Here is a 27,955-nt window from a genome sequence, read left to right on the forward strand (position 1 = left end):
GGCCCTGATTGAGCGTAACGAAACGGCTACTGCAGGTCGAGCTGGCGACCAGACGGACTCCCTAGGTGGAGGAGGAAGATATATATTTGCAGAAGGAACGAACTCGTTGACCCGCCCAGCTTTCCTTCTAAAAGAACGTACGGGGTGAGAACGGTGAAGACAAAGAGAGCTTTCCTCACGATTGCGAAAAGAGAGACAATATATCCTAGAAAGGACTGAGTGCAAGTTGGGACGGGGAACGGGGGGAAGGGAAAGTAATATACTATTTTCTTAACGCCTGAAGAAAGAAAAGGTCAAGGTAGGTAGGGAACACAGCGTCTACACTACTGGGACATATGCACAGAGAGTGAGAGAGAAAAAAGAGAGACAGTCGGTGACAGAGTGGCCCTTCATATGAAAACGACAACCGCATTATTAGTAAAATGAGCGAACAGGCCGGGGAAGCGGATTCTCAGACCAGAGAGACAAGGTGCAGCGCTCTCGGCAGCGTGTATGTACCCAAGGTACCACGGGGGTACTTTGGGCACATCCAGGCAAGCGAGAGGCCAGGTACACAACGATATGTTGTCAAGGGGGGGGAAGCATGTTCCGGGGAAATTTGCACAAGGGAAGGGAAGGGAAGTGGAAGAGAGGGAAGAGGTAGGTAGCGATTGGGAGTACGGTCGCAGTACCTGGCTTAGTGCAAACCACATCCACACAGCTAGTCACTCAAGTACCTACTCCGTACATGAAATACATTAAAACATAGGTATCAAGCAACAAGCAAGCAATCAAGCATTGCCGGCCACTTTCTCTTCAACAGGCCCTCAAAACGCTACAATCTACTAATGCTCAGATAATGCCCAGATCACGCCTATAAGTATCTACATCTAAAATATACATGCATACCTGTATAGGTATCTTACATTTATCCACTATTTACAGTATGTGTAGTCACTACACACTGTTTGTATACCTCAGCATAGGTACTGCGAGTACGGTGGAAGCAGTATGTGTGCTTATGGCGCAGCAAGTACTACTCACGTAGAATATATACTGTGCATGGCGATTTAGGTAGCGTACTAAGATATATACGTATATAAGTACCGGTACTGTACTTACGGATGCATCCAATGCAATGGAATCCACACACACCCACCTGGGTCGCCCAGATTGCCATTTTGGTGCATGTCGACGTTGCAATGCCTGGAAGAGCCGACTAACGCCGAGAGAAGCTAGCCTGAGGCCTGGCGGAGCCGGGGTGCCAGAGTGCACGAGTCCGGCATTGGACGCCCAAAACGCACAGCTGGAACGGCCGCTGGGGAGGTGTGCTGGCTAGCGATACCCAGAAACGAGACATCTGTGCCCGTACCTGAACCGGTACCTGACCCCGTACCTCACCATACCCTGCCTCGCCCTGCCTCGCCTGCCTCGCCTGCCTTACCTCCCTGCCCTCTGGAGGAAGGTAGCGTACCTACCTGGTGGACGTCCTGGTGGAGCAGGAGAGACGGCGGTAGCTGGTGGAGGAATCAGGAAGTGTACTACCTACTATCGCCATCCCATCTTAGTCATACTTAAATAGGGTGACTGTCGATCGGATGGGCGAACTGTAAGTCAGAGTGTGTTGAGTACAGTAGGTGTAGGTATCTATTGAAAGTCGAGATACATATATGTGTCACCTGCAATCTGAAGGGCGCCCCCAGACAAACATCTATATGTACTACTGTCCTTCGTAGGTATGTTAGCTACGGACAGTACTTGGCAAGGTACCCAGCGCCTCGACACAAACAGAGGCACGGCGAGGGGCAGCCAAGCATTCGCTCGCCTCTTGTCTGCAAGGTAATCATAATCATCGATCGTTGGTGTACCGTACCTACCTACTACTGTAGCTAGGTATTTAGTATCTTGCCGCATGCGCACAAACCCATTATTGTTATAATCCAGTTGTCGTTCCGGTTGGGTTGCCACCTTGGGGGACCATCTCACTCTTCAGAAGACAGCGCTAGACTAGAGTACTTAGTGTCGTCGAACCAACGGCTGGAACAGGAAGGGGTGGGTTCCCTTCTTGCTGCAACAGTAGAAGTGCATGGCCAAAGGGGAAAGGGTGAGGATTACTGGCAGAGGCGGTCACGGGGTCGGAGACGAGATCAGCAGCAGAATGGTGCAGTGTTCAGGTGGCAGGTGATTAATTCTGACGGTGGTGTGATATTGCCTTTTCATACATGAATTTCCTGCCGCGTGCACACACATACTCACCGTCGTCTGCACTGCAGCGTACTGGTGATGCAGCAAAGTGGTGTAGTCAAGTCTACCTATAGTATGTAGGCGAGCAGGTACATACTTAGTAGGTATGTGCACTAGTATGCCCGTGTGTTCTGCCTGTAGATTGGATTGGATATGGCCTCTCCTACACAAAACATTGGTCAGAGTAATCAAATGAGATCGCCATATACCACCATCTGCAGGGATCTCGATGTCTTGAGCCTTGACTTTGACGGTGAGCAGCGGTCGAAAGGGTACGGGTTTTTCAAGTTGTACACGTATCTAGCACCGGGTTAGTATGCAATGCAATACATGCTGCTGCTACCACCTGGGCATGTGCTGCAACCATCGTGGAAGCATTGGAGTGAGTGTGTGAGTGTGCAAGTATTGGGGCTACATGTTGCAGTTGGTTGCGAGTAGGACGTTAGCGCCAGGTGGCAGATAGCTAGTCCAGGAGACCGCAGGAGATAGGCATCGGCAAAGGAACCCACGATGATCAGCGAAGCGCAGCCCTCTTCACCTGCGCTCACCTGCTTTCCTCGTTAGGTAGGTAGGTAACTGTAGATAATACGTGGATAGGTTGATCAATGGATGGGTGGGTAGATAAGTTCCGAGATAGACGAGTAGGTATGTACTATGTAGATAGTAGATAGTAGGTAGGGAGGTAGTTGGAGGCGACACGTGTAAGGGGTAGGCGGTGTTGGGTTCCCTTGTTCCTTGTCGGGCACAAAAGCACGGTGGCAACGGTTCCATTTGCCATTCAATTCAATCCACCACTCAATGATTGAGAGTCTGGGTTGCAAAATTGAACACACTGCATACAGTACTTACTCAGTACATAGCTTGGCTGGATACTAGCTATCATCTAGGCACATGCCTAGGCACATATCTCCAGCCGGTGATGTGCAGCTCACCTACTTACCGTTGCCCGTAACTGCTATGATTCCGTGAGGGAGCGGGTTTTCGGATGCGACACGAGTGAAGGTGGTGAGCTGGCGACGTTGACTGGCCTGATTGCACGCCTCAACCCTCCGATGGCGGTCTTGTTATTAATGGAGCCGGGTTATAGATGATGGTATCTCTCTTCTTGCAGATATATCGTGTAAATTAGCTATCACAGTCCTGCGGTGCCGTCCAGGGACCCTCCCTTTCCTTTGTTGATATAGGTAGGTATAAAGATGGTGGCTGTTGACATGGCGGCCTGCACATATAAAGCACTGAAATGCTATGATCTTTCTCTTGTCCACCTCGTCTATGCCAGGTGATTGCAGCGCAGCTCGCAGTCATATTGGATGCTTTACTAAGTATGTATCAAACGCATAGTACTCTAGGTAGGTAGATACTTAGGTACTTAAGGTAACGTGATAGCATTCCCATTCTAAATAGTACGTGTAGTGCCACCCTAATGCCACTGTACTTAGGCCCTTAAGGATGGAGCTGGCATGGTGGCTACAGCGCTATCTAGAACTCTTTAGGGCCACCTACTTTGCGACCCCTATACTGAGACGATCTTACTAAGGTATATAGGTACCTATGTACACTACCGTACTGTAGGGGAATGCTCGTGGTCCCATTTGGGGCGAATTACTTTACCACACAGTGGGCATCGAAATGGAAGCCGTAGAAGCCGTGGAATTCTAGCGTCGTTGCCACAGACAAGGGACGATAACTCCTTTGCACGCTAGTGCCTGGCGAGGCCTGGCTCTGTACCTGGCAGTCATTGACTGACTGACCTGAGCAGCGACCAGCCGAGGCAGGTACATGAAGGGAGTAGGTGGCGGAATCTCATAAGTATATGTGCCTATCGTATCGCCTCGGCCACCGATTTGGGTGCTCAACAGGTGCTTGAGATGCCCCTCCCATTCCCCTTTTGGTTTCGCCCAATTTGAGAGTTTCCATCGCTTCGGGATTCCCACAAGACAGAGAGGAGCAGTGATCGTCTAGCATCGACAGGGATATCCCAGACACGTCTATCCAGGGCAGATCCAAGGGTTCTATCAGGGTTCTGCCCAGGGGGTAGTGCCTCTAGTCTAAACCGCCCACAGTTCTGCCACAGGTCGCAAAAGTGTATCAAATAGCACCTTAGCGCAGGTAAGTCAGTCCCTCGGTAGATAATTCAGAGTCAGCAGGATGCCCTAGAAAGTTGGTAGTCTTCGCTAGCCCAAAGGTCCAAAAGTCCCTGCATAACACCATATCATAGTTCCAGTTATACCACACCTGCACCTACTTAAGTAAGTACTTACTAAGTCATTAAGCACACCCTTACTTAGGTAGATACTTGCGCTAATCCGGATCTTCAACCATAAGTAGGTAGTTACAACTCCACCATTCCGGTGGGCAGTTTCACAAGTACGATGTACTGAGCGAAGCACTGTCCTGGAGTCTGGTGTTTGTAAGTATGGCGTATTCTACTACTTATGAAGGAGGTCAGCACATGTACTATGCAAGTCGTCCTTGCGTGGTGTGCTGTACTGTATTGTAAGTAGGTGTGTTTGGTGTGTGTGGTCTGCTCCTCCTGTTGTCGTGACCGCCATTCCTTGCAGGACACCGAGTCATGCGTTACCAACCCGAGCACCAGTCGCATTGTCGTGTCAGCTCATTAAAGATTTTGTGCAGTAATACCGATGTGACCTTGAACCTTTCTCTTGCATTAGTGAGCTTATAAAGAGTCCACATGTTGAATTACTACCCTTCCTCCTTTTTGGGATGCGAGTGCGCGCATTAGAACAATGCAGAGATGTGACAGTGGCTCATCGCCACAAGGCGAATTGGTGGTTCAGCTTTGCCCTTGGGATTCGCGACATTTATGTCAGTTTGGAGCTCCCATTAGCTACAGTATGGCTACTTGAAGATAGAAAACACACCACGCCTATACTATGTATGTATCTCCTTAGTTGTCAAGTACCTAGATCGAACAGTTGTCAAGGATAGTTGAGTTAGCTAGCCCCATTCACAACCATATTACACAGTAATACTTGAAAGCATTCCTTGGTCTTGCCTTCCGAACGACGCCTTGTCTTACATAAGTAAAGCTACCTACTTTCCATAGCATGCGGTTCTGATAGTTTGTTATGGGTCGTCATGGCGCCTAGCGCCCGAAACTACTAAAGTTTGTAATGAAACACAACCAAGCCAGACTTATGCCATATCATATGTGCTTGTTAGCCGAGTGTGTGTTGATGCTCGTTTGCACTAGGCCAAGATGATTAAAACCATGTAACGTCGACAAAGTGATCAGGAGCTGTTACCACTTATTGCCTGTATCAAACAACATATCCATTTAAACTACCTCGTTCCTATGAGCCTGAAACCTGCCGATACACATACAGATATCTAACTCCCAAGCAGTGTGTGCAATGATCCCTTATAGGGGACAACATGCTCTTTCGTAGTATGGGCTATCAAAACGGGTTCTCACTCAGACAGGAGATCCTTAACTTAAACTTCTTGCTTCCGCTACAGCCTATCTGCCATATTGGCTACAGATTCGTTCTGTTGGTGGGTTTATTACGACGACGACAACTTCAGCCACAGTGCGCCTCAAAGATGTTTGTGAAGCTCTTGTGACTTACAAAGAAATGGTAGGGCGGACGACCTATTGGGTATAATCTCGCCAGTGCCGAGATGAGATAAGCATCCTATTTCAATGGTCACACTAGGGAGCGGTTAGGCGCAGGGGCAGAAAGTGAGGCGAAGTATATGATCATGTATGCACAGGACAGACACAGGACTAACACTCCTGCCAAGCGGTAGTTACAGTGCCCAAAAATTAACGAGGAAGACTGTATCGTCGCAGAAAGTCGATCAAAGTCTAACATCTTGAGGGATGAGAATGCGCCTCGTACGACGCTACCTTACTATATATTGTGTATGCTACTTTGAAAAATAAACGGGACGACGATGGTGTGTTCGTATTAAATGTTTGTATCTACAGTACTCGATATACATCGGTAGTACTACTTTGTATTGAAACAAAAATTGTGACTTGCTAGCCCATTCCTCCCACCGTTTCGTGGCGTCAATCTGGCGCCGTTGAGAATGTCATTAAGTAGTGCCGCTGATGTAGTTAGTATACGTTAGATACATAGTAGATAAGTAATGAAAAATACATCAAAAATAATACGATGATCATCGTCCTTGGTAACATATCAACTAGCCGACAAAAGCTGACCACTCTACCGACTTATATGTACTTAGCAAATAGGTACTGCATGTCCAGAGACTATGGGTTGGTCATATTCCTCGGGACTGTCCACTGTTGGCAACATTGCACTGACAATTGAGCCCGGGCGGCCCTGTACAAGAGACCATGAAGTTCCTGTTTAGACGGGCAAGTTAGCTGAAAATAGCAGAGCTCCCATTCGCCGCCTAACTTGCAGTGGGGGAATCTCAGCTTCTTCTTTCGGCATGCGTCCCTTGTTTACAACACTCATCAATCCACCAATCGCTTTGACCTGCGGGACGAGATTGAGCGGACTACTTATGTGCCTACGTATGTCGGAACATGCATGATCACAAGAGAGGACGCGAGAGGAATGCGTTGCGCGTTTGGTTGATTAAGTTTACTACGCGCCGAGCCGCTATGTTGGATGATTATTTCCAACCTTACATGCCGCCGATTCTTTCACGATGCCAGGCAGCTCGGCCCATCGCCTACAGGCACACGGACCCCACTAGGTACAGTACGTACCTAGCCCAGACGGCTGCAAATACCATGAAAGGCGACGACTTGGTGGACAAGAGTCCATAAAGCGGCTGACTGTTTATGACTCGAGGCAATTCGGTTAAGAACTAAGGGATGTTGCGTCATCACGAGCATGCATTGCATGTTACCTAGGTATGTCCTTATTAATAGACAGCTATGGAAGAACAGTAGGTGTCCCCTCTTTGAGAGATTCATGTGGGCAGCTGGTTGCTTCATTCCCAGGAGGAATCTACAATACAGACTGCATCTACAGAAATCAGCCCCCCCAACAATTACTTGGTCACAGCCCGCCATTCTAAGCGCCGAACCCCCTGCTCTACCTAGGTCCTCAGAGACTTCTGAATGATACTATCGTCACCCTGTTTCGTACTTAGCAGAATGGTGTCGTTGCCAGCCTCGGACTATTTTTATGTTCCTTCCTTCAGCCTCAGCCGCGGCGTTTTCGCTCCTCTCCGTCACGTCACATGAACTCTTTTCTAGAAACTTGACTACTGGGGTTGCTTCGCTTCGCGTAGCCAAGGGTATCTGCAGTTCAAGTCTTCCATGCATCAGAACTGGTCGCAATGTGACGTCGTTTCAGGCTTGCCCAACAGATAGGAATGAAACTGGGGGGCTACATCTCTTCTGGATCCGCTTGCTTCCTTCCTGGGCGCTACTTGGGGTGTCTGAGCAGAACTAGGTGGTAGTGTAGCGTCGTGTGACTGGGTACGCGACTGCAGCAGCGTAGATTAAGGAAGAAGAGAAGGAAGAAGCGTTGTACCGGGAGCATAGAAGAGGAATGCTTACCTAAACGCATGAAAAGATAATCTCCTTACGCTTGATGACTGCAGCCGTAGGACTTGCCGGGCTACGCTACACTAACGTTATACGACGATCGCACGGGAGTTTTGGCACCGTAGCAATTCATAACGAGACCCATTAAATAATACTTGGGGCTGGGTTAAGCAAGATACTAATGAGCCCTGCCAGTCCGAGTCGTTTGGCATACTTAGAGTTATGTCTGCATGGGTGTTGTTGATCCTCACTTTACCTAACACAAGGAATTCTCAGCACGGAGATAATTCTCCATTGCCCGCCTTTTCGGAGTCACCAGCTCTGACCAGCCAATCCAGGTATCAGTATCATCATGATTGAATAATCTCACGCGCATAAGTGCACACGCGCACACACAAACACACGGACAAACAAACAACGAGGACTCGCATCTTGCATTGGTCGTGTTCCTGCCGCCCTTACTTACTTAGGTATTTGGTTGTCTCTACCCGCACAGTAATAAGCATACCTTCAACTGGGCCCGTTATGCAGCCACCGACGAGACATCTTGCTTTTAGCTCGACGTACCCGTGTCTGCAAGGCTGCCCCTGCAACACAATACGGTAGGTGGCATGTAGTCGGTAGGTATGCTTCCTTGACACGTTCTCCCCAGGTCATCGCCGATCAGGACATACGATAATCGATAGAGAGTCAGAAATCAGATCATATAGCACCACATTTTCCATCTTTTCCAACAGCGGATGCTCATGAACAGTTACACCTTGATACCTGCCATGCGAGCTTCGTCTCCAAGGCCATACCAAGTAGTAACATACTGCTTGGGACAACAAGAGGCTCTCTCTCACTGTTTTCTCAGTCGCTCTGGCATCCCTGTCCAAGACATGCATTAGAACTTAGCGAATATCAAGTTTACCAGAGTACAGCATTCGGGCCGCCATCTAGGAGGATGCAACGCTCTATCGCGACAGTACATATGCGCCTGTGTTCATCGTATGATGGGGTCAGAAGTCAGCAGACTACTTAGATGATTTCTCCCACCGTTTTGATGATATTGAAATGACCCTCGCTGAGGTCATCAAGAAAAACCACTGCATGCTACGTTGCATCGCAAGGCGACAAGGCTGAGTGAACATATCCAATCAGGAGAGCCAAATTGAAGCATGGTTCGTTTGAATGCCTTGCGATGCAGAAGCCATATTCAGTAGAGAAACACTGTGCAGCACTACTTAAGTATGCGTTGACGAATCTTGCAGTCGGAGATAGCTCGCCTTTTCAATTGGTTCAAGACACACCCCGCGTTGTTACAGTCGTAGATATTGTATACTTCAAACATATTCCACCTGAAGCTTGGCTAGTGCACGGTTCAAACAAAGCCCAGACAGCTGTTACGCGAGGCCTCCGGTATAATAATCATTCAATGCAAATAAGCATAGCAGCTAAGCACTGGCAAGGCCAAGTCTGGCAAATCACGCCTTTGGAAACATCATAAGGCATGTCAACTCACTAGATATTGACTGTGGCATCATCCAGGAGACATCGGTAGTCGCATATATCGTAACTAGAACCCAAGCGCTCGTCCATAATTCTAGTTCACAAATGTCTTGTTCAAATAGTAAACCCACCCAGCCTGAACTCCTTTTGCGCATCCATTGCCCAGGTATCGAAATCAGCTGTGAGGGCGAAGAGTTAGGTGCCAACGACCATGGAGACCTGGGCCATTAATTGTCAGTCTGAGCCCGAGGAAATTTGGCAGAGTAGGGGCGCAAAGCCTGTCATACCGCCATGAATACACAGCACAAACTTATGTATGGGCTCAGTCGCTCGCCTATCCGTGCTGCCTTCCAGAATATGCCCATCAACCTATGAGCGCAATTAGTCTAAATCTGCCTCGAGCGTGTCCATGCTGAACCCCTAGTGCTTGCTGATGTTTGCTTCGAGTTCGGCTGGGCTCAAACTACGCACCCTTGCTTGTTGCGGTCGAGTATTGTCGGGAATAGGTTGTGAACGTAGGCGCTCGTGCAGATGAGGAGGAGGATGACGAGCAGCAGGCTCTGGAAATTGAACAGCGCAGACTGGAACGAACAGTTAGCAATATAGCAATGGAAGACGAGCTGGGAATTCTTTCATACCATTTTCTCAGTCGCTGGGATTTAAGATGTAACAACAAAATGCCGTAGACTTTGTATATTACGTCGTGGTCGAAGGCCCTAAGCTTGGATAGTGCGCAAGCTGGTTCAGCCTTCTCCAAATGCCAGATACGCACTAAAGTACCTAGCTGTCTACCTAAGTATTTTGTGGAGCCGAAAGCCGCCTAGCTGATAGAGCAGTACCTGGGGAGGCTCTGCAACAGTTACCTACGTCGGTTAGGTATGTACCTAAAACCGGTACGTAACTTCTCAAGACTACCTTATTCACCAACATTAGCTTACTTGCCTGCCGGCTACAAACGACCACGGCAGACACCGCTTTTAAGCTCCCACGTACGATCCAGCGAGCGTTAGAGAATCAATGCCCTTTGCGACGCAAACTTCTTGAAGCTCGAGATAGGAACTCGTCGGGGTTCCGAGCTGTTTCCCTCGGTCTCGAGATGGAGCCTCGCGCTCGTGCTGGTAAGCATGTTGGCAAGGAGACTTTCAATCCCAAAGAGAGTAAGTCGTATCCTCTCCATGTACCAACAGACGCCCTCAAACTATAACTCAAGATATACGGAGCCTAATTACTACCGTCTAATATAGTTGCCGCTCTGCTTTATGCCTACGGTGATGTTCGCGACCCTATCCCGGAGACGGTGCGCGTGCTAGATGAGATTGTGACCGAGTTTTTGGAGGGCGTGTGCTTCGAGGCTAGTCGACATGCTCAGGTGGCTGGTCGACAGAAGCTCAAGTTCGACGATTTCGAGTTTGCATTGCGCCGTAACCCGCAGTATCTCGGGAAAGTCAAGGCCATGATCGAGAAGCGGCAGACCATCAAGGAGATGCGTAAGACCTTCAATCAAGATGATGATGCCCTTATGAAAGACATGGCTGCAAAAGACAAGGATGTGAACAACCAAAAGCAAGAGGACGACGAGCTACTTGGTCTGGACGATGACCTGGACCTAAAGGAGCTTGGGGCCGAGACTTCATCTCGTGGTTCTGGCGCGAAGAAGAGGAAGGCCGGCGCAAAATAAAGCCAAAGAAACCATACTTGTTTCAACTCCCATCGACTAGATTCAAAAATCGACTCATGTCGACTCTACTAAACGCATAGCACCGGAGTTTGGAGATACCAGATTGCTTTCAGCACGCAGGCCATAATGATAGATTACATTTAGCATCATCAGCACACTGTCCAGAGAATACAGCTTGCCTCATTTAATGCAGACATTAAAGGTAAAAATAAATCGCTACCTAGCAGCACCCCGTGAAAGCCTAATACGTAAGACGAGTGACCAACGTGATTTAGCAGCAGAGCCTAGCATTCCAAGACTTTGTATCGGTTCAGCGTCATTTCACTCCTACAATGGCGTGGTATGAGCAGACAGAAAGCTATTGTTGGCTTAGGAATCTACCACCAGTCTTGTTCCATGTTTGCCCAAGACCAGAGTAGTAATGACAACGATTATGGTTACCGCAAAACCTCTATTCTGATCACAACCAGCGTCGTCCTCCGTGGCGCAATTGGCTAGCGCGTCGTAAGTTAAATTCTAACATTGTTGATAATATAATCTAACCATTACGGTAGTGACTGTTAATCAGGAGGTTGAAAGTTCGAGCCTTTCCGGGGGAGTTTTTTATTTTTATTTTGGGAAGTTGCTCCCTCAGTGCATTTTTCTCATTTTAATTTTCGTTCTTTTACTGATATGGCACCCCGCAACTTGGAGCTCATGATCAGCGGCGATCGCGGGGTAGTAGCGATTCAGACTTTCGTGACGACCTCTCACCTGCTTAGCGATATCGGCGCGGCATTTGGAAACTCAGGACCATTCCGGCGACCAAAGGCCCGCCTGCTAGGAGCCTGTCTCCTCATTGACAACAGTTACGACAGGACAACTGTTGCTACCCAATGCTGCAAGGCCCTAACAGTTGATTGTTGTCATGGGAGATCCAGTTGATGTCGAACGGATGGTGCATCCGACTTTCGCAAGATTCGGGCTGACCAATCAACCTTGTCACTTGGGCTATCAAGGATCTTACAGCAGATCACCAGTTACCGGAATGGATTTGAATGAGGCAATCCGGTCGTATTTTGCTGACGTACCAGAACTTGGTCGTTATTTCCTCTCTTCAGAGTCATATCTAGTATCCTCTAATCTATATTTCATCATACCTGTCTAATAACAGTATGGAGGCAGTTCGACCCTTCATCATATGTTTTGCTTTGCAATAGCTTCGGTTATGGTGAGAGGTGTGATGGATGAATTCCCATCTTGATTCCTGAAAAGGTAGACATTAACCATGACTTCGAAGTATTTAGCGGATGTCCCCAAAGACGGCTATCCTGAGGTCTTGCAAAATGAAACAGACGATCTGGCATCACCAACATCCAGTGATAACTTGGCAGATAACGGGGGAAACAGTCCAGATGGGAGTTTTTCGAGTCCTAGTGACCTTCGGCCACCTGCTCAACCACCTATCCAACAAGATGAATTGACATCATCGGCATTAGACTTCCAACATCGGTTTCCGCATCCTACATCGGTAGGAATAACATCGATACCGCCTCCCAGTAATGTCTCTACATGGATGTGTATCCGTAGATTCTGCGCTTCTCGGTGGGAAAGACATGAACGCCCGATCTATGTAATCATTTCGCAATTCTTTGGCGTATTGATGAATTTCAATACACGCCTCCTTGAGGGAGGCAATGTCGATGCGAAACTCGATCCCATGCAACTTCTGTTCTGGCGAATGCTAACAACGACTCTGATTTGTTCGGTTTATATTATCTGGCAGCGGATTCCGCATGGCATACTGTAAGTAACGCCCATGCTACTACTAATCATTTTCCTCGTTAAGGACGTCGAGGCGAGGCTTCCTCGAACTGGAGCTACACCATCATTTTCCCACAACCAAAACATCCTTTGAAATCAATGTCAGAGTGATCATATCTAACACCGCGTGTCGTAGTGGCGATCCAAAGGTCCGATGGCTACTCATAGCCCGTGGGTTCACAGGTTTCTTTGGAATATACGGGCTTTGGTATTCGATCAAGTACCTACCACTCGCAGAGGCAACTATTATTACGTTTCTAACGCCCAACCTACAAGGATGCTTGTGTCATCTGTTGCTCGGACGTCCGTACACAATGGTTGAGAAATTGGCATCAATTCTGGCCCTAGGCGGCGTAGTATTAGTTGCAAAGCCTGAGAGCTTGTTCTCAATGATGGACCAGGGAGAAGACCCTGGCCAGGGAGCCTTGGATATTATTGGTAACATAAAAGCAATAGCAAACCGAGAATCCAAGACGCCTTCCATCGTTGACGCTTACGTGCCTACGGCATCCGAACGCCTAGGTGCCGTCGGTGTAGCTCTAGTAGGTGTCATGGGAGCGGCTTTCGCTTTCACATCAATATCCGCGATCGGGAAACGAGCACACACTCTCATATCAGTGAATTACTTCGGCGGATTTTGCGTTCTCATATCGTTCATTGTGCTATCCTTCTCATCATACTTCAACATCGGACAACCCGGCCTACAATTCACAGCCCCTGCCTCGATACGCCAGTGGGGTTTACTGGCAGTCATCGTGGCCTGTGGACTCGCGTCGCAGGTCTTTGGTACTATGGGTATATCGGCAGACGGAAGCAATAAGTCTATGACTATGTTATACACTAGTATGGTTTTCGCAGCCGGCTTTGATTATTTCGTCTGGGGTATAACAATAGGCTGGGTAAGCCTCGCCGGCTGTGCGATGATTATCGCCGGCGCAGCTTGGGTGTTGCTCAGTAAGGATGAGACCAACAAGGCGACTGCGGGCCAAGACGATAGGGATGCAAGCATTGAAGGTATCCCTATGTTGCCACTACGGCACGACCATGAGGACGATGATATTGTTTAAAAAGCATGAGATAAGGAAAGCGATGATGCGGTAGCGATACAAGTCGAAGACAGAAAAATTCCGTGTTAATATAGGTTACATAGCGTATACAATGAATCAATTATTTGCACATGTTTGTAAGGCTGGTACCAGTTGTACCTAGGTACACTATGTAGCTGTAAGATATGTATATAGTAGCCGGCACTGTATTCGCACAGTCCTCACGTCGCGCCTCAAAAAAGTTGGCGGCTTAGCTTCGAGAGCTCTAAGCTCAAGCCCCAGCTAGGAAACAATCACTTTGCGAACCCGACTCTTCAGCCTTCCACTCCATACCTACCTAGCATCCATCAACGGTCTCTTGCGCACTGAATAACCCCAAAACCGAGAGTACGAATCAGCTCTTAACAACATTGATTTCTCACGCGACCGACCGCAGATTGTCTATCCCTACCTTCGCCCAACATGGTGCAAATTAGCGAAGTGAAGGGCAATAATCGCGACAATCGGACCGCTTCCCACACCCACATCAAGGGTTTAGGACTGAAGGCCGATGGCACCGCAGAGAAGCAAGCCGGCGGCTTCGTCGGCCAGCAGCAGGCTCGAGAGGTAAAGTGAAGTGATTCGAGCAAAGGCATTGGCAGACAAGGCTGACTTTGACTTCTTGCAAAACATTCAGGCTGCTGGTCTCGTTGTAGACCTGATTCGAGCACAGAAAATGTCAGGACGGGGTGTCTTACTAGCTGGTGGACCTGGTACTGGAAAGACTGCTCTTGCACTTGCGCTAAGCCACGAACTCGGAACAAAGATCCCATTCTGCCCCATCGTCGGAAGCGAAATATACTCGACCGAGGTCAAGAAGACGGAGATGCTGATGGAGAATTTCCGGAGAGCAATCGGTCTCAAAGTACGAGAGACGAAGGAGGTTTACGAGGGCGAAGTTACGGAGCTTACCCCTGAGGAGGCAGAGAACCCTCTCGGCGGATATGGCAAGACTATCAGTACTCTTCTAATAGGATTGAAGAGTGCTAAAGGCCAGAAGAAGCTCCGGTTAGACCCAAGCATATACGAGGCGATCCAGAAAGAAAGAGTTACAGTGGGCGATGTTGTCTACATCGAAGCCAACACAGGCGCATGCAAACGAGTCGGCCGATCGGATGCCTATGCCACAGAGTTCGATCTTGAAGCTGAGGAGTACGTCCCAATTCCTAAAGGAGAGGTTCACAAGAAGAAGGAGATTGTGCAAGACGTCACTCTTCACGATTTGGATGTTGCAAACGCCAGACCACAGGGCGGACAGGACATTATGAGCATGATGGGCCAGTTGATGAAGCCCAAGATGACGGAGATTACCGACAAGCTACGAGACGAAATCAACAAGGTCGTTAGTCGGTATATTGACCAGGGAGTTGCGGAGCTTGTGCCTGGTGTTCTCTTCATCGATGAGGTATGTTCCGAACAACCAACCTAGCATATCTACTTGACTCGGCTGTAGTTGCTAACGCACACATCGCAGGCGCACATGCTAGACATTGAATGCTTCACATACCTCAACCGTGCCCTAGAAATGTCCATCTCCCCAATTGTTGTCCTAGCCTCGAATCGAGGCATGTGCACTATTCGTGGTACAGATGAACTCGTGGCTGCACATGGCATTCCGCCGGACTTCCTGGCACGTCTTCTCATCATTCCCACAACACCATATGATGCCGATGAGATCAAAAGAATCGTGCGTATTCGATCGACTACAGAGGGTTTACAGATAACGGATGCTGCAATTGATAAAATTGCGGAGCATGGCGTGCGCATCAGCCTGCGATATTGTCTTCAGCTGTTGACTCCTGCAAGGTATGTAACCTTTTACTCTACTATTAATCGACCATTTGCCAACCGATCATGTCAAATTTTCGACTCTAACTAAGCCCGTTTATAGTATCCTTGCGCGTGTCAACGGCCGTAACCAGATTGACGTCAAGGATGTTGCGGAATGCGAGGAACTGTTCCTTGACTCACGGCGCAGTGCAGATTTATTGAGCGGTGAGACAGGAAAGGGCTTCATCTCGTGAATTTCACGAACCCAAGCAGTGTAAAAGCTGAACAGCAAGGGGCAGGGATCTTGGGCATATTCCAGGATGAAGATCAGCAAATGTAGTAGGCTACTAGCAAGCGCGTTGTAATATTCCTCTTCCTGCCTGCCTAGTATTATCTAAAGGTCGTACGAAGTATGGAAAAGCCGGGGCAGGCAATTTCCCGGCGAGACAGAAAAAACCCCATGGTAGACGGAGAAGGGAGGGGTTCGGAGTTCTTCGTTAAACGGAAATGTCGGCTGTATGTGATTTGATAGCCCGATTGGTCCTGATTGATAGCTTCGCAGATGAAAAACTATCCTAATATCATTCATGCTCATAATGAATTAGACTGACTGGCTAGTTCATCGCTCACTTCTAAGTTGTGACAACAATGCAAGCTGTAGCTGATGAGCTAGTTACCAGCAGCCTGAGACATACCAAACACACATTGATTAGGTCCATAGACACAGTATACTGAATGATGCAATGCTGGATTCGGGTCTACGAATCTATCTGTTTTGGTATTACAATCAGCTTTGTTGGGCTCTGCACAACTTCATTGGGTAGCATTCCAATGTGCTCGCTAGTAATACCATGTGCAGCAATTACATTGAGTACAAAAGGAGCAATATCGCCAAGATGGCGGTGTCTATTAACTCGACTGACTGACCGTTGTCAGCATTATATAGGTATGAAACCCAATGATTGGTTGATGCGGTGTGGCGGTGATGGTATTAAGCTGTGCGTGCATCCATTCCCACGTGCTCAATACCACCCAAGCACGGTGACCTTTCCTTCTCGTTGTAGATAAGACACCAATGCAACAACTATGTGCTATAAGACTATTCATTAAGTGGTGGTGGTAACGTAAACACATTCAATCAATCTAGGCGGCTCTTACACGGTCTTCTCATTAATCTTCGGTTGGTGTATGTCACTCACCACCTATGTAAACGACAGTGTTTTAGATTGCACATGGACACACCGAGCTAATATGTTGCTACCCTACAGGAAGAGACACTAATATTCAAGATGTATTCGCAAATTGATCTTCGCGGGCTACAGAAACAGTTCCTAGGCACCCTTGAGGGTCATTACCTAGGCGCAGCTACAAACGCTATGAGACAAAGAACAGCTACGGCCAGTGGCCCCCTATTCTTCTGTTGCAGTCATTGGCTATAGTTGGGCTTGGTAACATCTGTAGCAGACACAGCGTATTTCCGAGACAAATACTCAGCCCGATCTCTAGTGCATAGACGATGTAAATGTCAAGCCAGGTCGATTTGCAAACATATTAACTTTGAATAGGTCCATAAGGGTATGCCGTGGGCTTGACAAGCATTTCTAGAGTACCCAAGGTGGTTAGAACATAAGTTAATGAGTGTGATACGGCACAAATTCTCTGATGAAAAAAAAAATGACCTGTAGAACATGAGGCTTCTAAAGAGGCCAGCCCAGAACCCATCAATGATGTGCCATGCTTACAACTACTTATTTGAAAGAAGATCCACGTCATACTTGACAGATAATGGGAAAGATAACTCGCGTCGGCGATAAGGTGATGGGGGAACAAAGAAAATTGAGGGTCATAAATTCATTCACTGAAACGGGAGGTGTGTCTGTATGCGTTACGCGATGGGCATTTTCCTGTCTACCATTCATAGTCCTCATTGTTCTACCTAACGGTACTAGGTGAGGGCAGAATTCTCTTTGACAAAAACAAAGGAGAACGTAGAAGAGAGTCTAAGAAACAATCCCTCCCTATTCTCACAAAACAAGTACTTGGTTCTCCTTGTTTAGTCGTCGGATTGGCCTGACGTTGCTCCCCGGCCTCGCTTTACGACCATTCACCCTCTCAACCACTCGTCTGCCCTTATATTTCCTCTTAGTCTTGTTGTCTCATGTGGACCCATGTCCCCTCAGACTCTCTGCAGAGAACAAGAGTAAGTGGCAGGAGACAATCAACGGAGCCCGCCCAGTCTACAACCACTATCCTCTTGTCTTATCTCGTCGCTCGTCTCCCAATCTTCATTTCGAATACAAGGAAGAGATAAAGATAAAAATAGGAAGATTGATAATTAAGTCTTATAACATTCTTCCTTGATCTTGTATTGTTATTTGAAGCTCAATCATTGAGACTGCTGGTAATTTTGCTATGCTCGAGCCCGCTCCTTTCCCTCCACACCTGCATCCAGACCACCTTTACACCCGTTTGCAAAACGACTAGGAACTTAATCGTCACAAGGAGAAGTATACAATATCTTAATACGAGACCATGACCGACACAGCAAGTATTTCGAGTGACCATTACGCCTCCTCCTCGTCTTCTTACACTCCTTCGCTCCAACATTCATCGGCCAGCGGAAGACTCTCGTCAGTGTCTCAACATCGCCCCCCTGCGCTCAAAATCAATACATCATTACCGAGGAGGCCCCATAGCCAACCAGCAATGGCCCCAAGTGACCGCGGAGAGAATGACAGTCATATGGCAGTGGGAAAGCCGCTGCTTCCACCGACGTCGGGCTCTTCTTCATCTTACACGCACCAGCACGACGAGTTCGGCGAACCTAAGAATAAGAAGCGGGCGAAATCAATCGACATTGACGAGGCAAACCAGCCGAGTATCGCAAAACTAAGTCTATACACCCCGACAACGGCACGAAGCGACGGACCGCGAGAATTGATTTGTCTGTGTGCTAAGGCACCGAAGGTACCTAGACCACGGAATGGTATGTATCTCAGAGTTTCTCTCGTCAACTTGCGTTGTCCCTATTACCCTCTTGCTTTCCCGTCTCCCCGAGACCTGTCCTTGCACTATCATTGTTTGTCGACCACTTTCTCATTTTCCAGCCTCTCGATTATCCATCTGTTGTCCCTTTCATATTCCATATACTTTCACCCCCGGGGGGGCTTAGTTCCTAATCCCTAAGATGACAACTCGGATGACATGACTCTTTGTCTGAGAAACTCCGTTTTGTGTCTTATGGGCGGCGTGTTACATGAAAGGGGCTAGACCCTGGCTTATTGTTTTCATTTCTTTCTGCCTTATTTGTAACGAATGATTTCGAATGTCCAAGCCCTCCATTTACACACACAAGCCGTCAAACAGAAGGCAGACAAAGAAGGGAACCCCCCTAACAAAGTACAACAAAGCACAACAGATCGATACAAGGACAGAACTGACCTTTGTGCGTGTCTCTTGCAGCATTCATTCTTTATCGACAAGCCTGGCAAGGTCACTTCGCTGCCCAGCATCCGGGCCTTGCCAATCCAGAAATATCTAAGCTTATTGGCGAAAAGTGGCGTGAGCAACCCGAGAGTGTGAAGAACGAGTGGAAGCAACTTGCAGACGAGGAAAAGATCCGTCATCAGCGTCAGTATCCCGGGTACCGTTATCAGCCCCGACGAGGAGGCAAGAATAGTAGCGGAAGACCAACATCTTCGAGCGGAGACGCCCCCGGACGCTGTCCCAAGTGCGGTGGCCGTTATATTGCCACCCCTAGAACACCTACAACCCCCTTCAGAGTCGCGTCTCCTCCATCGTCGAAACGCCCAACGAATATGCAACATTATACGAACGTGGATCATCAGAGGCATGACTATCAGAGGCACGGATCCATTTCAGGTGGCAGTATGCAAGTAGACCCTCATGCCCGCCGATATACACAACCACAACTCAGAGATATCGAGGAGGATTATTCTGCAATGTCGCCCATAGCTGCACCTCATCCTGGAATGCCGCCTGATACGAAACGGCGGCGATACAACGGTCCTCCAGTCTATGTGCCTGCATCTCCACATATGGGTTATGCGCCCGTTGACCCTCGATATCAGCAGCATCCAGCAATGGGAGGACCGCCGGTGTCAGCAACCGGCTACGGCCCAGGACATCTTCCGCGGGCTCCTCTACAACATCGTCCAGGACACTACGCAGGCCACACGGCGAACACTCACATGCAGCCTCCACCACCGCCACGACCATCCATGTCTTACCAAGCGGTGTCAACTCCCAATCACCCAAACAGTGGGTTTGACGAGTCACTCAGACTTCCACCTCTACAGGCGCAGGTAAATGAATCTCCAGTGGCGAGCACAGAACCAAGCACAAGACAGACAATGGTGCCCGCGCACCCACAGCAAACTTCTAGTACTGGCTTAACTATAGCCAACCAGGCAAGTGGCTCCGTACGACAGCAGCAACAGCCACAGGCCCCTCCACCATCAGCGTCCTCAGTGCCGCAGAAATGGACATTCCTCTTTAAGCTTGACGTACTGCGTTCCATTAGCCCTCCCCTGCGACCACCTGGCCAAGGGGGTCCCCACTTCGATACGCGGGGACCGATCATCGCTGTGGAGGGTGCGCCGACGCAGATGCTGAAGGATGTGGCGGCGGTGATCGAAAGGGCACTATCAGTATCGGCCGAGTTTGCTGTGAGGGTCTGGTCTGAAGACACGAGCACCACCATCGCGCACTCGAGCCCGGAACCACATGCTAGCAGCAGTGGCAGCTCCGAGGCCAACAATAACAATAATAAAGAGGGAGGTGTACATGGAGGAAACACCGCGGCATTGCAGAAGAAATCCTCGTCGCTGATCAGCCCCATCGCGAACTATGTCGCGCGCATACTGAAGTGGCACAAGACCTCCGAGGATCTCATACGGTACATCACAAGCTTCCCGCCTGATCAACACGCTAGCGGAAGCAGTGATGGCAATGGTGCTTCGTCAATAGCGTCCCCTTCCAATCATGCCTCCTCGCCGTCCCACAGGCTACCAGTCGCCATCATCTCAGATGGCTACAGCCTGACGTTTTCAGACCGGTACGCCAGTGCGCTACACGTCAACGATGCGTACCGCCCCGACGACCACTGGCAATGGGTGGCGACAATGTGGCGCGGCGTCGTGGGTGCCGACCTCACCGTCTACGTTAAGAGGCCTGCTGACGACGGCCCTGGTAGCGGAAACGGGGCCGGGAGTGTTGAGATTGCGTGCCCCGGCGTCATGGTCCTCCGCGTGCCTGACGCGGGACGCGTCGATGAAAAGCTCGAGCGACGGCTGGGGTTCGAGATTGCTGAGTGGGTTCGTGGTGGGAGTTTCACGACTGGCTTGGGGAAGATGTGATTCTTCCCCGCCTCCCTTTGCTGTTGCTCTATGGATTGTGGCGTGGCATGTATGAATTCGATTCAAAAGAGAAGAGGATTAGATCGAGCTTTGAAGGAGATATGATTGTAAAACTGTTGTGGAATGAAATGAATTCACTCATGAGGGAAGGCGAGGAAAGGGGGCATTGGCTAGGGAGAGAAGTCGTTGATTGCCTACCCCTTTTCCCCATCACTTACCTGTCTCAACTTTCGGTCTTTTGTATCTATGTTTCTGTTGGCATTATGCCGGACTTGTAGGAATGTTACATAAAATATACACCCGTATGTAGCTAAATACTATGTTGTGCTCTTCCTTCGATGATTCTAATACTACTTCGTCTCGTCTCGTCTTGCTTCGCTTTACTTGGGCTTGGTTAATTGAAGAAGGGCTGGGTAGGGGCCAAGATCGAATACTTACTGTTAAAGTGTTCACGCCTCTGAAACTTACGGAACGCAATGTGATTCACATGAAAAGAATTCTGCAGGATCTCGCATGTTACATTGATCCTATGCTAGCTTCTATAGATGAGACATATTTTCAAGATCGGAAATGCGAATGAATTATTGAAATGGATTTCAGATCTGTCTTGGCGACTCCCTTGCAGTGGTGTTAGGTACAGTATTAGACATACAGTGCCAGAGTCTTTTCACTGTGCATGTTTATAGCGACACCGATTTATGCAAGTCGCGTAATCGAATAAGCAGAAGACGCGTTTCAAGAACAAAGCAGCTCCCGAGGTCCAAGCTTAAACATCCGTCAACCTGGAAGCAAAGCACCACCGGCCCGGGTTCTGTCTACCCAGCAGCTTTGAACAGCCGTCGAGCGGCTCGCCATGTACTAATACTAACCAGCATAGCTAGCCCTAATGGTAGAACGACATGTCCGAGATAGCAGTTGGCCAATACATTCAGCTCAGCGACGGCCGCAATGCGATCGTCCGCTTCGTTGGCCAGACCCAGTTCGCCGTGGGTGAATGGGTCGGAGTCGAGCTCGAAGACGACTCGGGGAAAAACGATGGCGCTGTCCAGGGCGAGCGATACTTCGACTGCCCGCCTGGGAGGGGCATGTTTGTGAGGCCTGCTGCAGTCACCATACTGCAGGCGGCTCCCACTGCCTCGAAAGCAGCCGCCCCTATCCGTCGAGGTTCTCGAGCAAGTATCGCGCCGGGCGCTACAAATCGGCCACCGTCTGTTACAGACCCATCTCTTGGGAAAAGAATGAGCTTGAATGCCCCCAGTCCGAGCCCGGTGCCACGGGCATCTCGCCCATCTAGTATAGCTAGGGTGTGTCAGAACCATACTCATACTATGAAAAAACTAATAGGGCTAATATGTGCGAGATAGTCTCCGACGAAATCTCCTACAAAACAACTAGTTACGGCCCCGTCGAGTACAGCTACCTCCCGAACCGGCACCCCATCGAATGCTCGACCCTCAGGTGTTGGTGTGAAACCCCGCCCCTCGATTGGAGTAAGAACATCCATGGGACCGCCTGCACTTCCACCGGCTGGGGCGAAGCGACGAACTTCTACCACTGCATCTACATCCTCCACAACTGCTCCAAGATCAGTTAGTGGTGTTACAAGACCTGCGGCCGGAAGAGCGTCAATAGGGGTAAACCAGCGACTTACGCGTCCTGTTTCTGGGAGAGTCTTATCTGGCGGATCTGCTTCAGGTAATGAAACTGGTGATAGGTCAGGAGTCAGTTCACCCTTTAAGAGTGACGGAGAACAAACTAATAGCCCGGTGCGGTCCCGCACGAAAGCTCTAGAGAAGCTCACATCCGGTGGTACCTCTGCATTATCATCGAAACCACCAGGAAGTGCGACCACCTCTCGAACGCCAGGGACAGCTAACTCGACAACGCGAACGGGAGCTAGTAATGCGTTAAGTAGAGAGAATGAGGATCTCAAGACAAAGCTCAAGGTCCTTGAGCGCAAAAGAGCAGAGGATCGCGATAGACTTAAGGAAATGGAACGAATTCAAGAACAGCGCGACAAATTCGAAGCCATTAACAAAAAGATTGAGGGCAAATTTCAATCAACGGTACAAGATAATGTTGCACTACGAAAACAGCTGAAGGAGGCGGAAGACCGGCTTGGCCAAGTCGAAGAGCTGCAAGCTGAGCATGACTCCATCATGGAGCTAGCAACCTTGGACCGCGAAATGGCAGAGGAAACCGCTGAGGTCCTTAAGGTTGAGCTGGAGGCTCTGAAGCAAAAAGCAGAGGAGTTAGAACTAGAGGTTGAGATTCTACGGGAAGAAAATACCGAATTCTCAAATGGTATGTCGCCGGAAGAGAGAGCGAGCACAGGGTGGCTGCAGATGGAGCGGAATAACGAGCGATTGCGCGAGGCCCTAATCCGGCTTCGGGATCTTACCCAGGAGCAGGATGAGGAGAATAGGGCGCAAATTAAGTCTTTAGAAAAGGACCTGGAAGAATTTGAGGCTATTAAGGAGCAGTATCAAATTGCCAAGGAAAAGCTTCTAGAGTCGGAATTGCGAGCCGAGGACCTGCGACAACAACTCGACGATAATCTAGGAGCCGAACAGATGATCGAGCAGCTGAGTTATGAGAAGCTCCAACAATATGAGCAGATGCAGGAACTGAAAGCCGTAATCGAAGATCTCGAGGCTTTGAAGGAGATCAACGATGAGCTCGAAGTAAACCACGTCCAGAATGAAAGAGAGATGCAGGAAGAACTTGACTTCAAAGACAACATCATTACCGAGCAAGCTCGACGGGCAGTTGAAAAGGATGACAACATCGGAGACCTGGAATACACACTGTCGCGGTTCCGAGAGCTTGTTACAAATCTACAGTCAGACCTCGAAGATTTGCGTGCCTCTCGCGCTGTTAACGAAGCCGAATCAGAGCAGCTCAATAGCAATGCCCGGCTCATGATGGATCTTAATCAGAAACTTCAGATATCAGCCGCCAAAACCCAGATCAAGACTATTGATCTTGAGATGCAGCGAATGGGGGCTCAAGAAGCGCAGCAGCACCTTGATATTGTCAAGCTATTTCTGCCAGAAACCTTCAACACTGACCGAGACTCCGTTCTTGCATTGTTACGATTTACGAGGTTATCCTTCAAAGCGAATCTGTTGCATGGTTTTATCAAAGAACGAGTCGGCCAGCCACATCCAGGGCATGAAGACGATGTGTTTGCGGGCTGCGATGTACTAGACAAGCTTACATGGGTAGCTGCGATGTGCGATCGTTTCGTTAACAACATCAGTCACTGCTCGTTGGAGGGCTTTGCTAAGTATCAGGCTGCTTTATACGAGCTTGAGCCTGTCGAGAGGGCTCTAAATAATTGGATTGAAGGCCTCAAGAGAGATGAACTGAGGGAGAAACAGTGTGCTGATGAGCTCCAACGTTCTCTTGCTCTCATGACCCATCTCGGGGAAGTTCATATCTCTGAGGGACTCGAAAGCTTCGCAGATGAGGTACAGATGAAGACAATGCTAATGCAAAGCCACTTGGAGTCAGCGTCCACAGCCTTCGGTGTCACGAAGGAAATGGTCCAGAGACTGGTAGTAGCTAACGGCGATGACGATGAACACTCAGAGCATTTTGCTAAGCGTGCAGATGCAGTCATTAGCCAGACACGTAGCGCGAAGGTTATCGTTTCGAAGGCAGTCCGGTCGCTTGAGGACCTGAGAGCGAGATCACTCGCGCTTACACCTGAGACTGCAGAGGCCTTTGAGCAGTGTGAAGCTGCTAGTCGAGAATTAGGCGAAATGTCACGGCTAATTGGCCTTGACTTGCATAAATTACTCACTGTAGAGGGCCGTGAAGAACCGTTCAAGCATTCAGAAGTACAGGACACTGTACGAAATACTGTCATGACCTCTTTCTCGTCTGCAGAGTCTGATCTATTCTCGACCTATCTTTCTAAGCTCCGAACCCTTACCAGTCAGGTCACTGATCTTGCTGCTGTCTGTGCCGATTTATCACAGACCCAAGAGTTCGAACGGAGTCCTGCACCCTGGATTCTCCGAGCCCAAGAGCTCAAGGCTCTTAAGACTATACCTGTTGATGCAGAAGAAGAACTTCGTCAACTCAAGGACCATTACAACCAAGCTCGCCGTGAGATTGCTTTACGTGATGAGAACCTTAGTACTGCCACTTTACGTATCGAAACTCTGGAAGCCCGCATGCGTGATGCCAATGCCAAGGCCTCCCGTATGTCAGATCTTGAGGCACAGATCATGGATGCCCAAGGCCAGGTTGATCGTCTCAAGAAGGACATTGAACAACAAGACCGCGAGGCCAAGACCCTCGAAGCCGATCGTGACAAGTGGAAGAAGATTGCTGGCGATAGCAGAATCTATGGCGATGCATCTGACTCAACCGGAGCTAGAGCCGGCCAAGAACGTGCAGTCGCTACTGCTCGTGAGATGGATGCTCTCAAGAACGATATTACAAACTTGCAAGCTGCTGTACGCTATCTGAGGGAAGATAACCGCCGGGCTCGCTTAACCGAGCAGCCGAAGTACGATTGGCTTGCTGAGCCACTGAAGAAACCCAACCCTATTGCTGAACAAAGAAAGGGCCTGGTCGCTGCGGAGGGCAAAGACGTGCTAACCGAGCTCCTGCATATGGCCACCTCTGCAAAGATATATGACTTGAATGCTCTTCCAAAGGACAAGATGGCATGGAAACCTGCTAAGGTGACACCACAATACCACGCTGCCAGATTGGCAGAAGACTTTGCAGCCTGGAAGAGCTGGGAAGCCTCCGTCAGGCAGAAGACGCGCATGGTCATGGGACAACAACAGGGACGCAAGCAGGACCTAGACCATACGAAGATGAGGAAAGCCGCGGCGAGGTTGCAAATCCGCTTGCCCGATATGAATGGGAAAATGATTCCCAGCAGTGGTAACGATGTACAAATAGTAGGATCCCGAGAGTGGGAGGGCCTACAGGGACGACTTGTTGCTTAGTGAATGAAGAATAAGATTGATGATCAAGGCTGTAGAACTAACTCAGCTGGATACTTGTAGAACTAAGTCTTGGAGGGTCCAAGCATCGTTTTAGTCGGTCTCGTTCTACAGAAACGTTCAAGTAACATTAGATACCCCCTTCTTTTGTATTACCAGACAGCATATGAAAATGGAATCTTTGAAGCCAGTTGACTGGCTGTATTGCTTCATCGTTTACTCTGATTGAGAGGGATTTTTGAGTTGTTCTTTGTGACATGCTGTAATTCATTGACAAGCTAATGTGCGTCATATACGATCATCAGAGAGCTAGCCTTAAGCAAGCGATGTGCTCATCGTAGAATGACTTTCGTCTGGGTCAAGCCATAGTTTGGTAACATCGAGTCAGAAATCGTACAGTTTCGTTCACCGCTTACCCTTCTTTCCTTTCTTCCCGCCGCCCTCACTTCCACCAATAGCAGGTCCGCCGCCGCCGCCGCCCATCCCCATGTTCTGCAGCATGCTCATCATATCAGCATTCATGCCAGGCATGCCCGGCATACCAGGCATTCCGCCGGGTCCTCCTCCGCCCTGCATCTCACGCATCATATCCTTGAAGGCATTCTCGCTGACTCCACCGCCCGTCATGGCAGCCGAGTAAGCAGGGAGCAGCTCCCCCATCTTCCACCCCTTGGGCACCGCGGACCGCGGCCACGGCTTGCCGTCAGCATAGACATCTCCCGCACCCCCCAGGCTGCCCAGCCCTAGTCCCCGCATCCCCTGCCGCAGAGCGGGCGAGTCGTCCGTCGTCGGGTGCTCTTGCAGATACTTGGCCACCACGACGTATAAGTGGTGCTTGTTCTTCACGGGGTGGTTGCGCGCGCGCGCCTCCTTCAGCGCGACGCGCACGCGGCCTGGGTTCGCCCAGTCCTTCGGGTGCGTGCGGTGCGCCTCGAAGACGGGCGATAGACGCAGCGCCGCGCAGGCGTTGGCGATTTCGCGGGCCAGGGGGTTCTTCACGGCCAGGTTGGCTGGTACGCGCCGGCCTTCGGCACGCGTGCGCGTCGCGTCGAAGTACACGGGGTACAGCATCTGGTAGTCTTTGATGTCGTTGGGTTGCAGCCCGGGTTGAGGGGCTTGTTGGGAGGTGTGCTGCTGTTGAGGAGGATTTCGGGTCTGGGGTTGAGATGATGAGGAGGAGGATGGCGCTGGTCTGGATGGGACGGCGCGCAGAATGTCCGAGTCCTTGAAGTCGTCGATATCGCCCTCGCTGGGATCAGAGACGTCGTCGTCGCTGTCGGATACTTCTTCTATCCTCGCGTGCGACATGGTGATTGATTGATTGATTGATTGCTTTGCTTTGCTTCCTCCCTCAAAAACTGAAACTTGCTCCTTTAACTCGTCCTTTTCTGTGCCTCGATCGATGCCTTGTAGATATGTCGATTCAGTGCTGGAGGGAAGAGAGGTGGTAGTGAATGTTGTTATCACGAGTGTGGAGGGAGTGTGGAGGAGGAGGATGATGAAGTTGGTAGGCAGGTAGTGGTAGCGTTTCGTGGCCGTAAATTTAGATCGTGGGGTAGCTCGGTGGTGGGGCCTGCCTTCTCATAATCTAATCGCCGGTCGTCCGTTACTGCCTCCCATAATTACCTCCCATATCGACCCACTACACATCCCGACCGCCGGTGGCGTTCCGGCCAAGCAGCTTCGTGCCCTCCGTTGTCAGTTAATTCTGTAGCGCATTTAACCCCCGGCCCTTTGATGCATTAATGGTCTTGGTTCCTTCTTGGGCGGCTCGAGTAAAGTTTATTTTGCCATATATTGTAGAATCAAAAGGGGGGATTACAGAATAAGTCGGTGACTAGTTTTACCTTGCCAGAAGACTTCAGTCCCTAAGGTATGCACAGACGCAATCTCTAAAAAGCCTCGAGACGTTTTTCAGCCGTTAAGCAGTAGCTTTTATCTCTCACTTAAGCTTGTATGAATGAGAACCTACGTATTATTCACTGGTCTATGGTACCTACCCATCGCCTATTTGTCTCCTTGTTCTTTAACCATTGTCCAATATTCAGGTGCAACCAAAA

At 49.4% G+C, this 27,955-nt stretch overlaps 7 protein-coding genes and 1 non-coding gene across 8 annotated transcripts; 6 read left to right on the forward strand and 2 right to left on the reverse strand.

Annotated features, from left to right (window-relative positions):
* Positions 1-9,406: 9,406 nt before the first annotated feature.
* Positions 9,407-10,141, reverse strand: F5B22DRAFT_645117 (protein kish-A; the record flags this gene model as incomplete). The annotated part of the gene is made up of 4 exons (XM_047978533.1): positions 9,407-9,430; positions 9,499-9,580; positions 9,683-9,792; positions 10,136-10,141. 4 exons carry the CDS (start codon positions 10,139-10,141, stop codon positions 9,407-9,409), a joined length of 222 nt encoding a protein of 73 aa, XP_047832456.1.
* Positions 10,142-10,173: 32 nt separating this feature from the next.
* F5B22DRAFT_82413 (transcription initiation factor IID, 18kD subunit-domain-containing protein) lies at positions 10,174-11,240 on the forward strand. Its single transcript, XM_047980598.1, has 3 exons — positions 10,174-10,368; positions 10,456-11,091; positions 11,171-11,240. Exons 1-2 carry the CDS (start codon positions 10,308-10,310, stop codon positions 10,887-10,889), a joined length of 495 nt encoding a protein of 164 aa, XP_047832457.1. The 5' UTR covers positions 10,174-10,307; the 3' UTR covers positions 10,890-11,091; positions 11,171-11,240.
* A 124-nt stretch (positions 11,241-11,364) lies between these two features.
* Positions 11,365-11,488, forward strand: F5B22DRAFT_t83. The gene has a single exon. It is a non-coding gene; the product is annotated as a tRNA-Leu (tRNA).
* A 1,022-nt stretch (positions 11,489-12,510) lies between these two features.
* On the forward strand, positions 12,511-13,868 carry F5B22DRAFT_600902 (uncharacterized protein). Its single transcript, XM_047974563.1, has 2 exons — positions 12,511-12,674; positions 12,829-13,868. The coding sequence occupies exons 1-2, from the start codon at positions 12,589-12,591 to the stop codon at positions 13,757-13,759; spliced, it is 1,017 nt and encodes a 338-aa protein (XP_047832458.1). The 5' UTR covers positions 12,511-12,588; the 3' UTR covers positions 13,760-13,868.
* Positions 13,869-14,020: 152 nt separating this feature from the next.
* On the forward strand, positions 14,021-16,431 carry F5B22DRAFT_600905 (TBP-interacting protein). The gene is made up of 4 exons (XM_047974564.1): positions 14,021-14,344; positions 14,415-15,182; positions 15,252-15,583; positions 15,669-16,431. Exons 1-4 carry the CDS (start codon positions 14,201-14,203, stop codon positions 15,799-15,801), a joined length of 1,377 nt encoding a protein of 458 aa, XP_047832459.1. The 5' UTR covers positions 14,021-14,200; the 3' UTR covers positions 15,802-16,431.
* Positions 16,432-18,253: 1,822 nt separating this feature from the next.
* Positions 18,254-20,925, forward strand: F5B22DRAFT_645121 (uncharacterized protein; the record flags this gene model as incomplete). The annotated part of the gene is made up of 2 exons (XM_047978534.1): positions 18,254-18,533; positions 19,010-20,925. The coding sequence occupies 2 exons, from the start codon at positions 18,254-18,256 to the stop codon at positions 20,923-20,925; spliced, it is 2,196 nt and encodes a 731-aa protein (XP_047832460.1).
* A 737-nt stretch (positions 20,926-21,662) lies between these two features.
* F5B22DRAFT_82584 (dynactin) lies at positions 21,663-26,099 on the forward strand. The gene is made up of 2 exons (XM_047980600.1): positions 21,663-22,229; positions 22,290-26,099. Exons 1-2 carry the CDS (start codon positions 21,825-21,827, stop codon positions 25,896-25,898), a joined length of 4,014 nt encoding a protein of 1,337 aa, XP_047832461.1. The 5' UTR covers positions 21,663-21,824; the 3' UTR covers positions 25,899-26,099.
* Positions 26,100-27,874, reverse strand: F5B22DRAFT_82580 (signal recognition particle, SRP19 subunit). The gene has a single exon (XM_047980599.1). It carries the CDS (start codon positions 27,201-27,203, stop codon positions 26,301-26,303), a length of 903 nt encoding a protein of 300 aa, XP_047832462.1. The 5' UTR covers positions 27,204-27,874; the 3' UTR covers positions 26,100-26,300.
* Positions 27,875-27,955: the final 81 nt, after the last annotated feature.

This window comes from Xylaria bambusicola (genome assembly GCF_022495145.1).
Source record: "Xylaria bambusicola strain CBS 139988 unplaced genomic scaffold F5B22scaffold_13, whole genome shotgun sequence".
Classification (NCBI taxonomy): domain Eukaryota; kingdom Fungi; phylum Ascomycota; class Sordariomycetes; order Xylariales; family Xylariaceae; genus Xylaria; species Xylaria bambusicola.

What these genes read in the sequence shown, in the direction of transcription:
- F5B22DRAFT_82413 (XM_047980598.1), top strand. Translation starts at nt 10,308, where the DNA reads ATGGAGCCTCGCGCTCGTGCTGGTAAGCATGTTGGCAAGGAGACTTTC. An exon ending in GACTTTCAATCCCAAAGAGA is followed by an intron (nt 10,369 to 10,455) that starts GTAAGTCGTATC and finishes CGTCTAATATAG; the next exon opens with TTGCCGCTCTGCTTTATGCC.
- F5B22DRAFT_600902 (XM_047974563.1), top strand. Translation starts at nt 12,589, where the DNA reads ATGCAACTTCTGTTCTGGCGAATGCTAACAACGACTCTGATTTGTTCG. An exon ending in CGGATTCCGCATGGCATACT is followed by an intron (nt 12,675 to 12,828) that starts GTAAGTAACGCC and finishes CGCGTGTCGTAG; the next exon opens with TGGCGATCCAAAGGTCCGAT.
- F5B22DRAFT_600905 (XM_047974564.1), top strand. Translation starts at nt 14,201, where the DNA reads ATGGTGCAAATTAGCGAAGTGAAGGGCAATAATCGCGACAATCGGACC. An exon ending in GCCAGCAGCAGGCTCGAGAG is followed by an intron (nt 14,345 to 14,414) that starts GTAAAGTGAAGT and finishes CAAAACATTCAG; the next exon opens with GCTGCTGGTCTCGTTGTAGA. An exon ending in CAGCTGTTGACTCCTGCAAG is followed by an intron (nt 15,584 to 15,668) that starts GTATGTAACCTT and finishes GCCCGTTTATAG; the next exon opens with TATCCTTGCGCGTGTCAACG.
- F5B22DRAFT_82584 (XM_047980600.1), top strand. Translation starts at nt 21,825, where the DNA reads ATGTCCGAGATAGCAGTTGGCCAATACATTCAGCTCAGCGACGGCCGC. An exon ending in GCCCATCTAGTATAGCTAGG is followed by an intron (nt 22,230 to 22,289) that starts GTGTGTCAGAAC and finishes TGTGCGAGATAG; the next exon opens with TCTCCGACGAAATCTCCTAC.
- F5B22DRAFT_82580 (XM_047980599.1), bottom strand. Translation starts at nt 27,203, where the DNA reads ATGTCGCACGCGAGGATAGAAGAAGTATCCGACAGCGACGACGACGTC.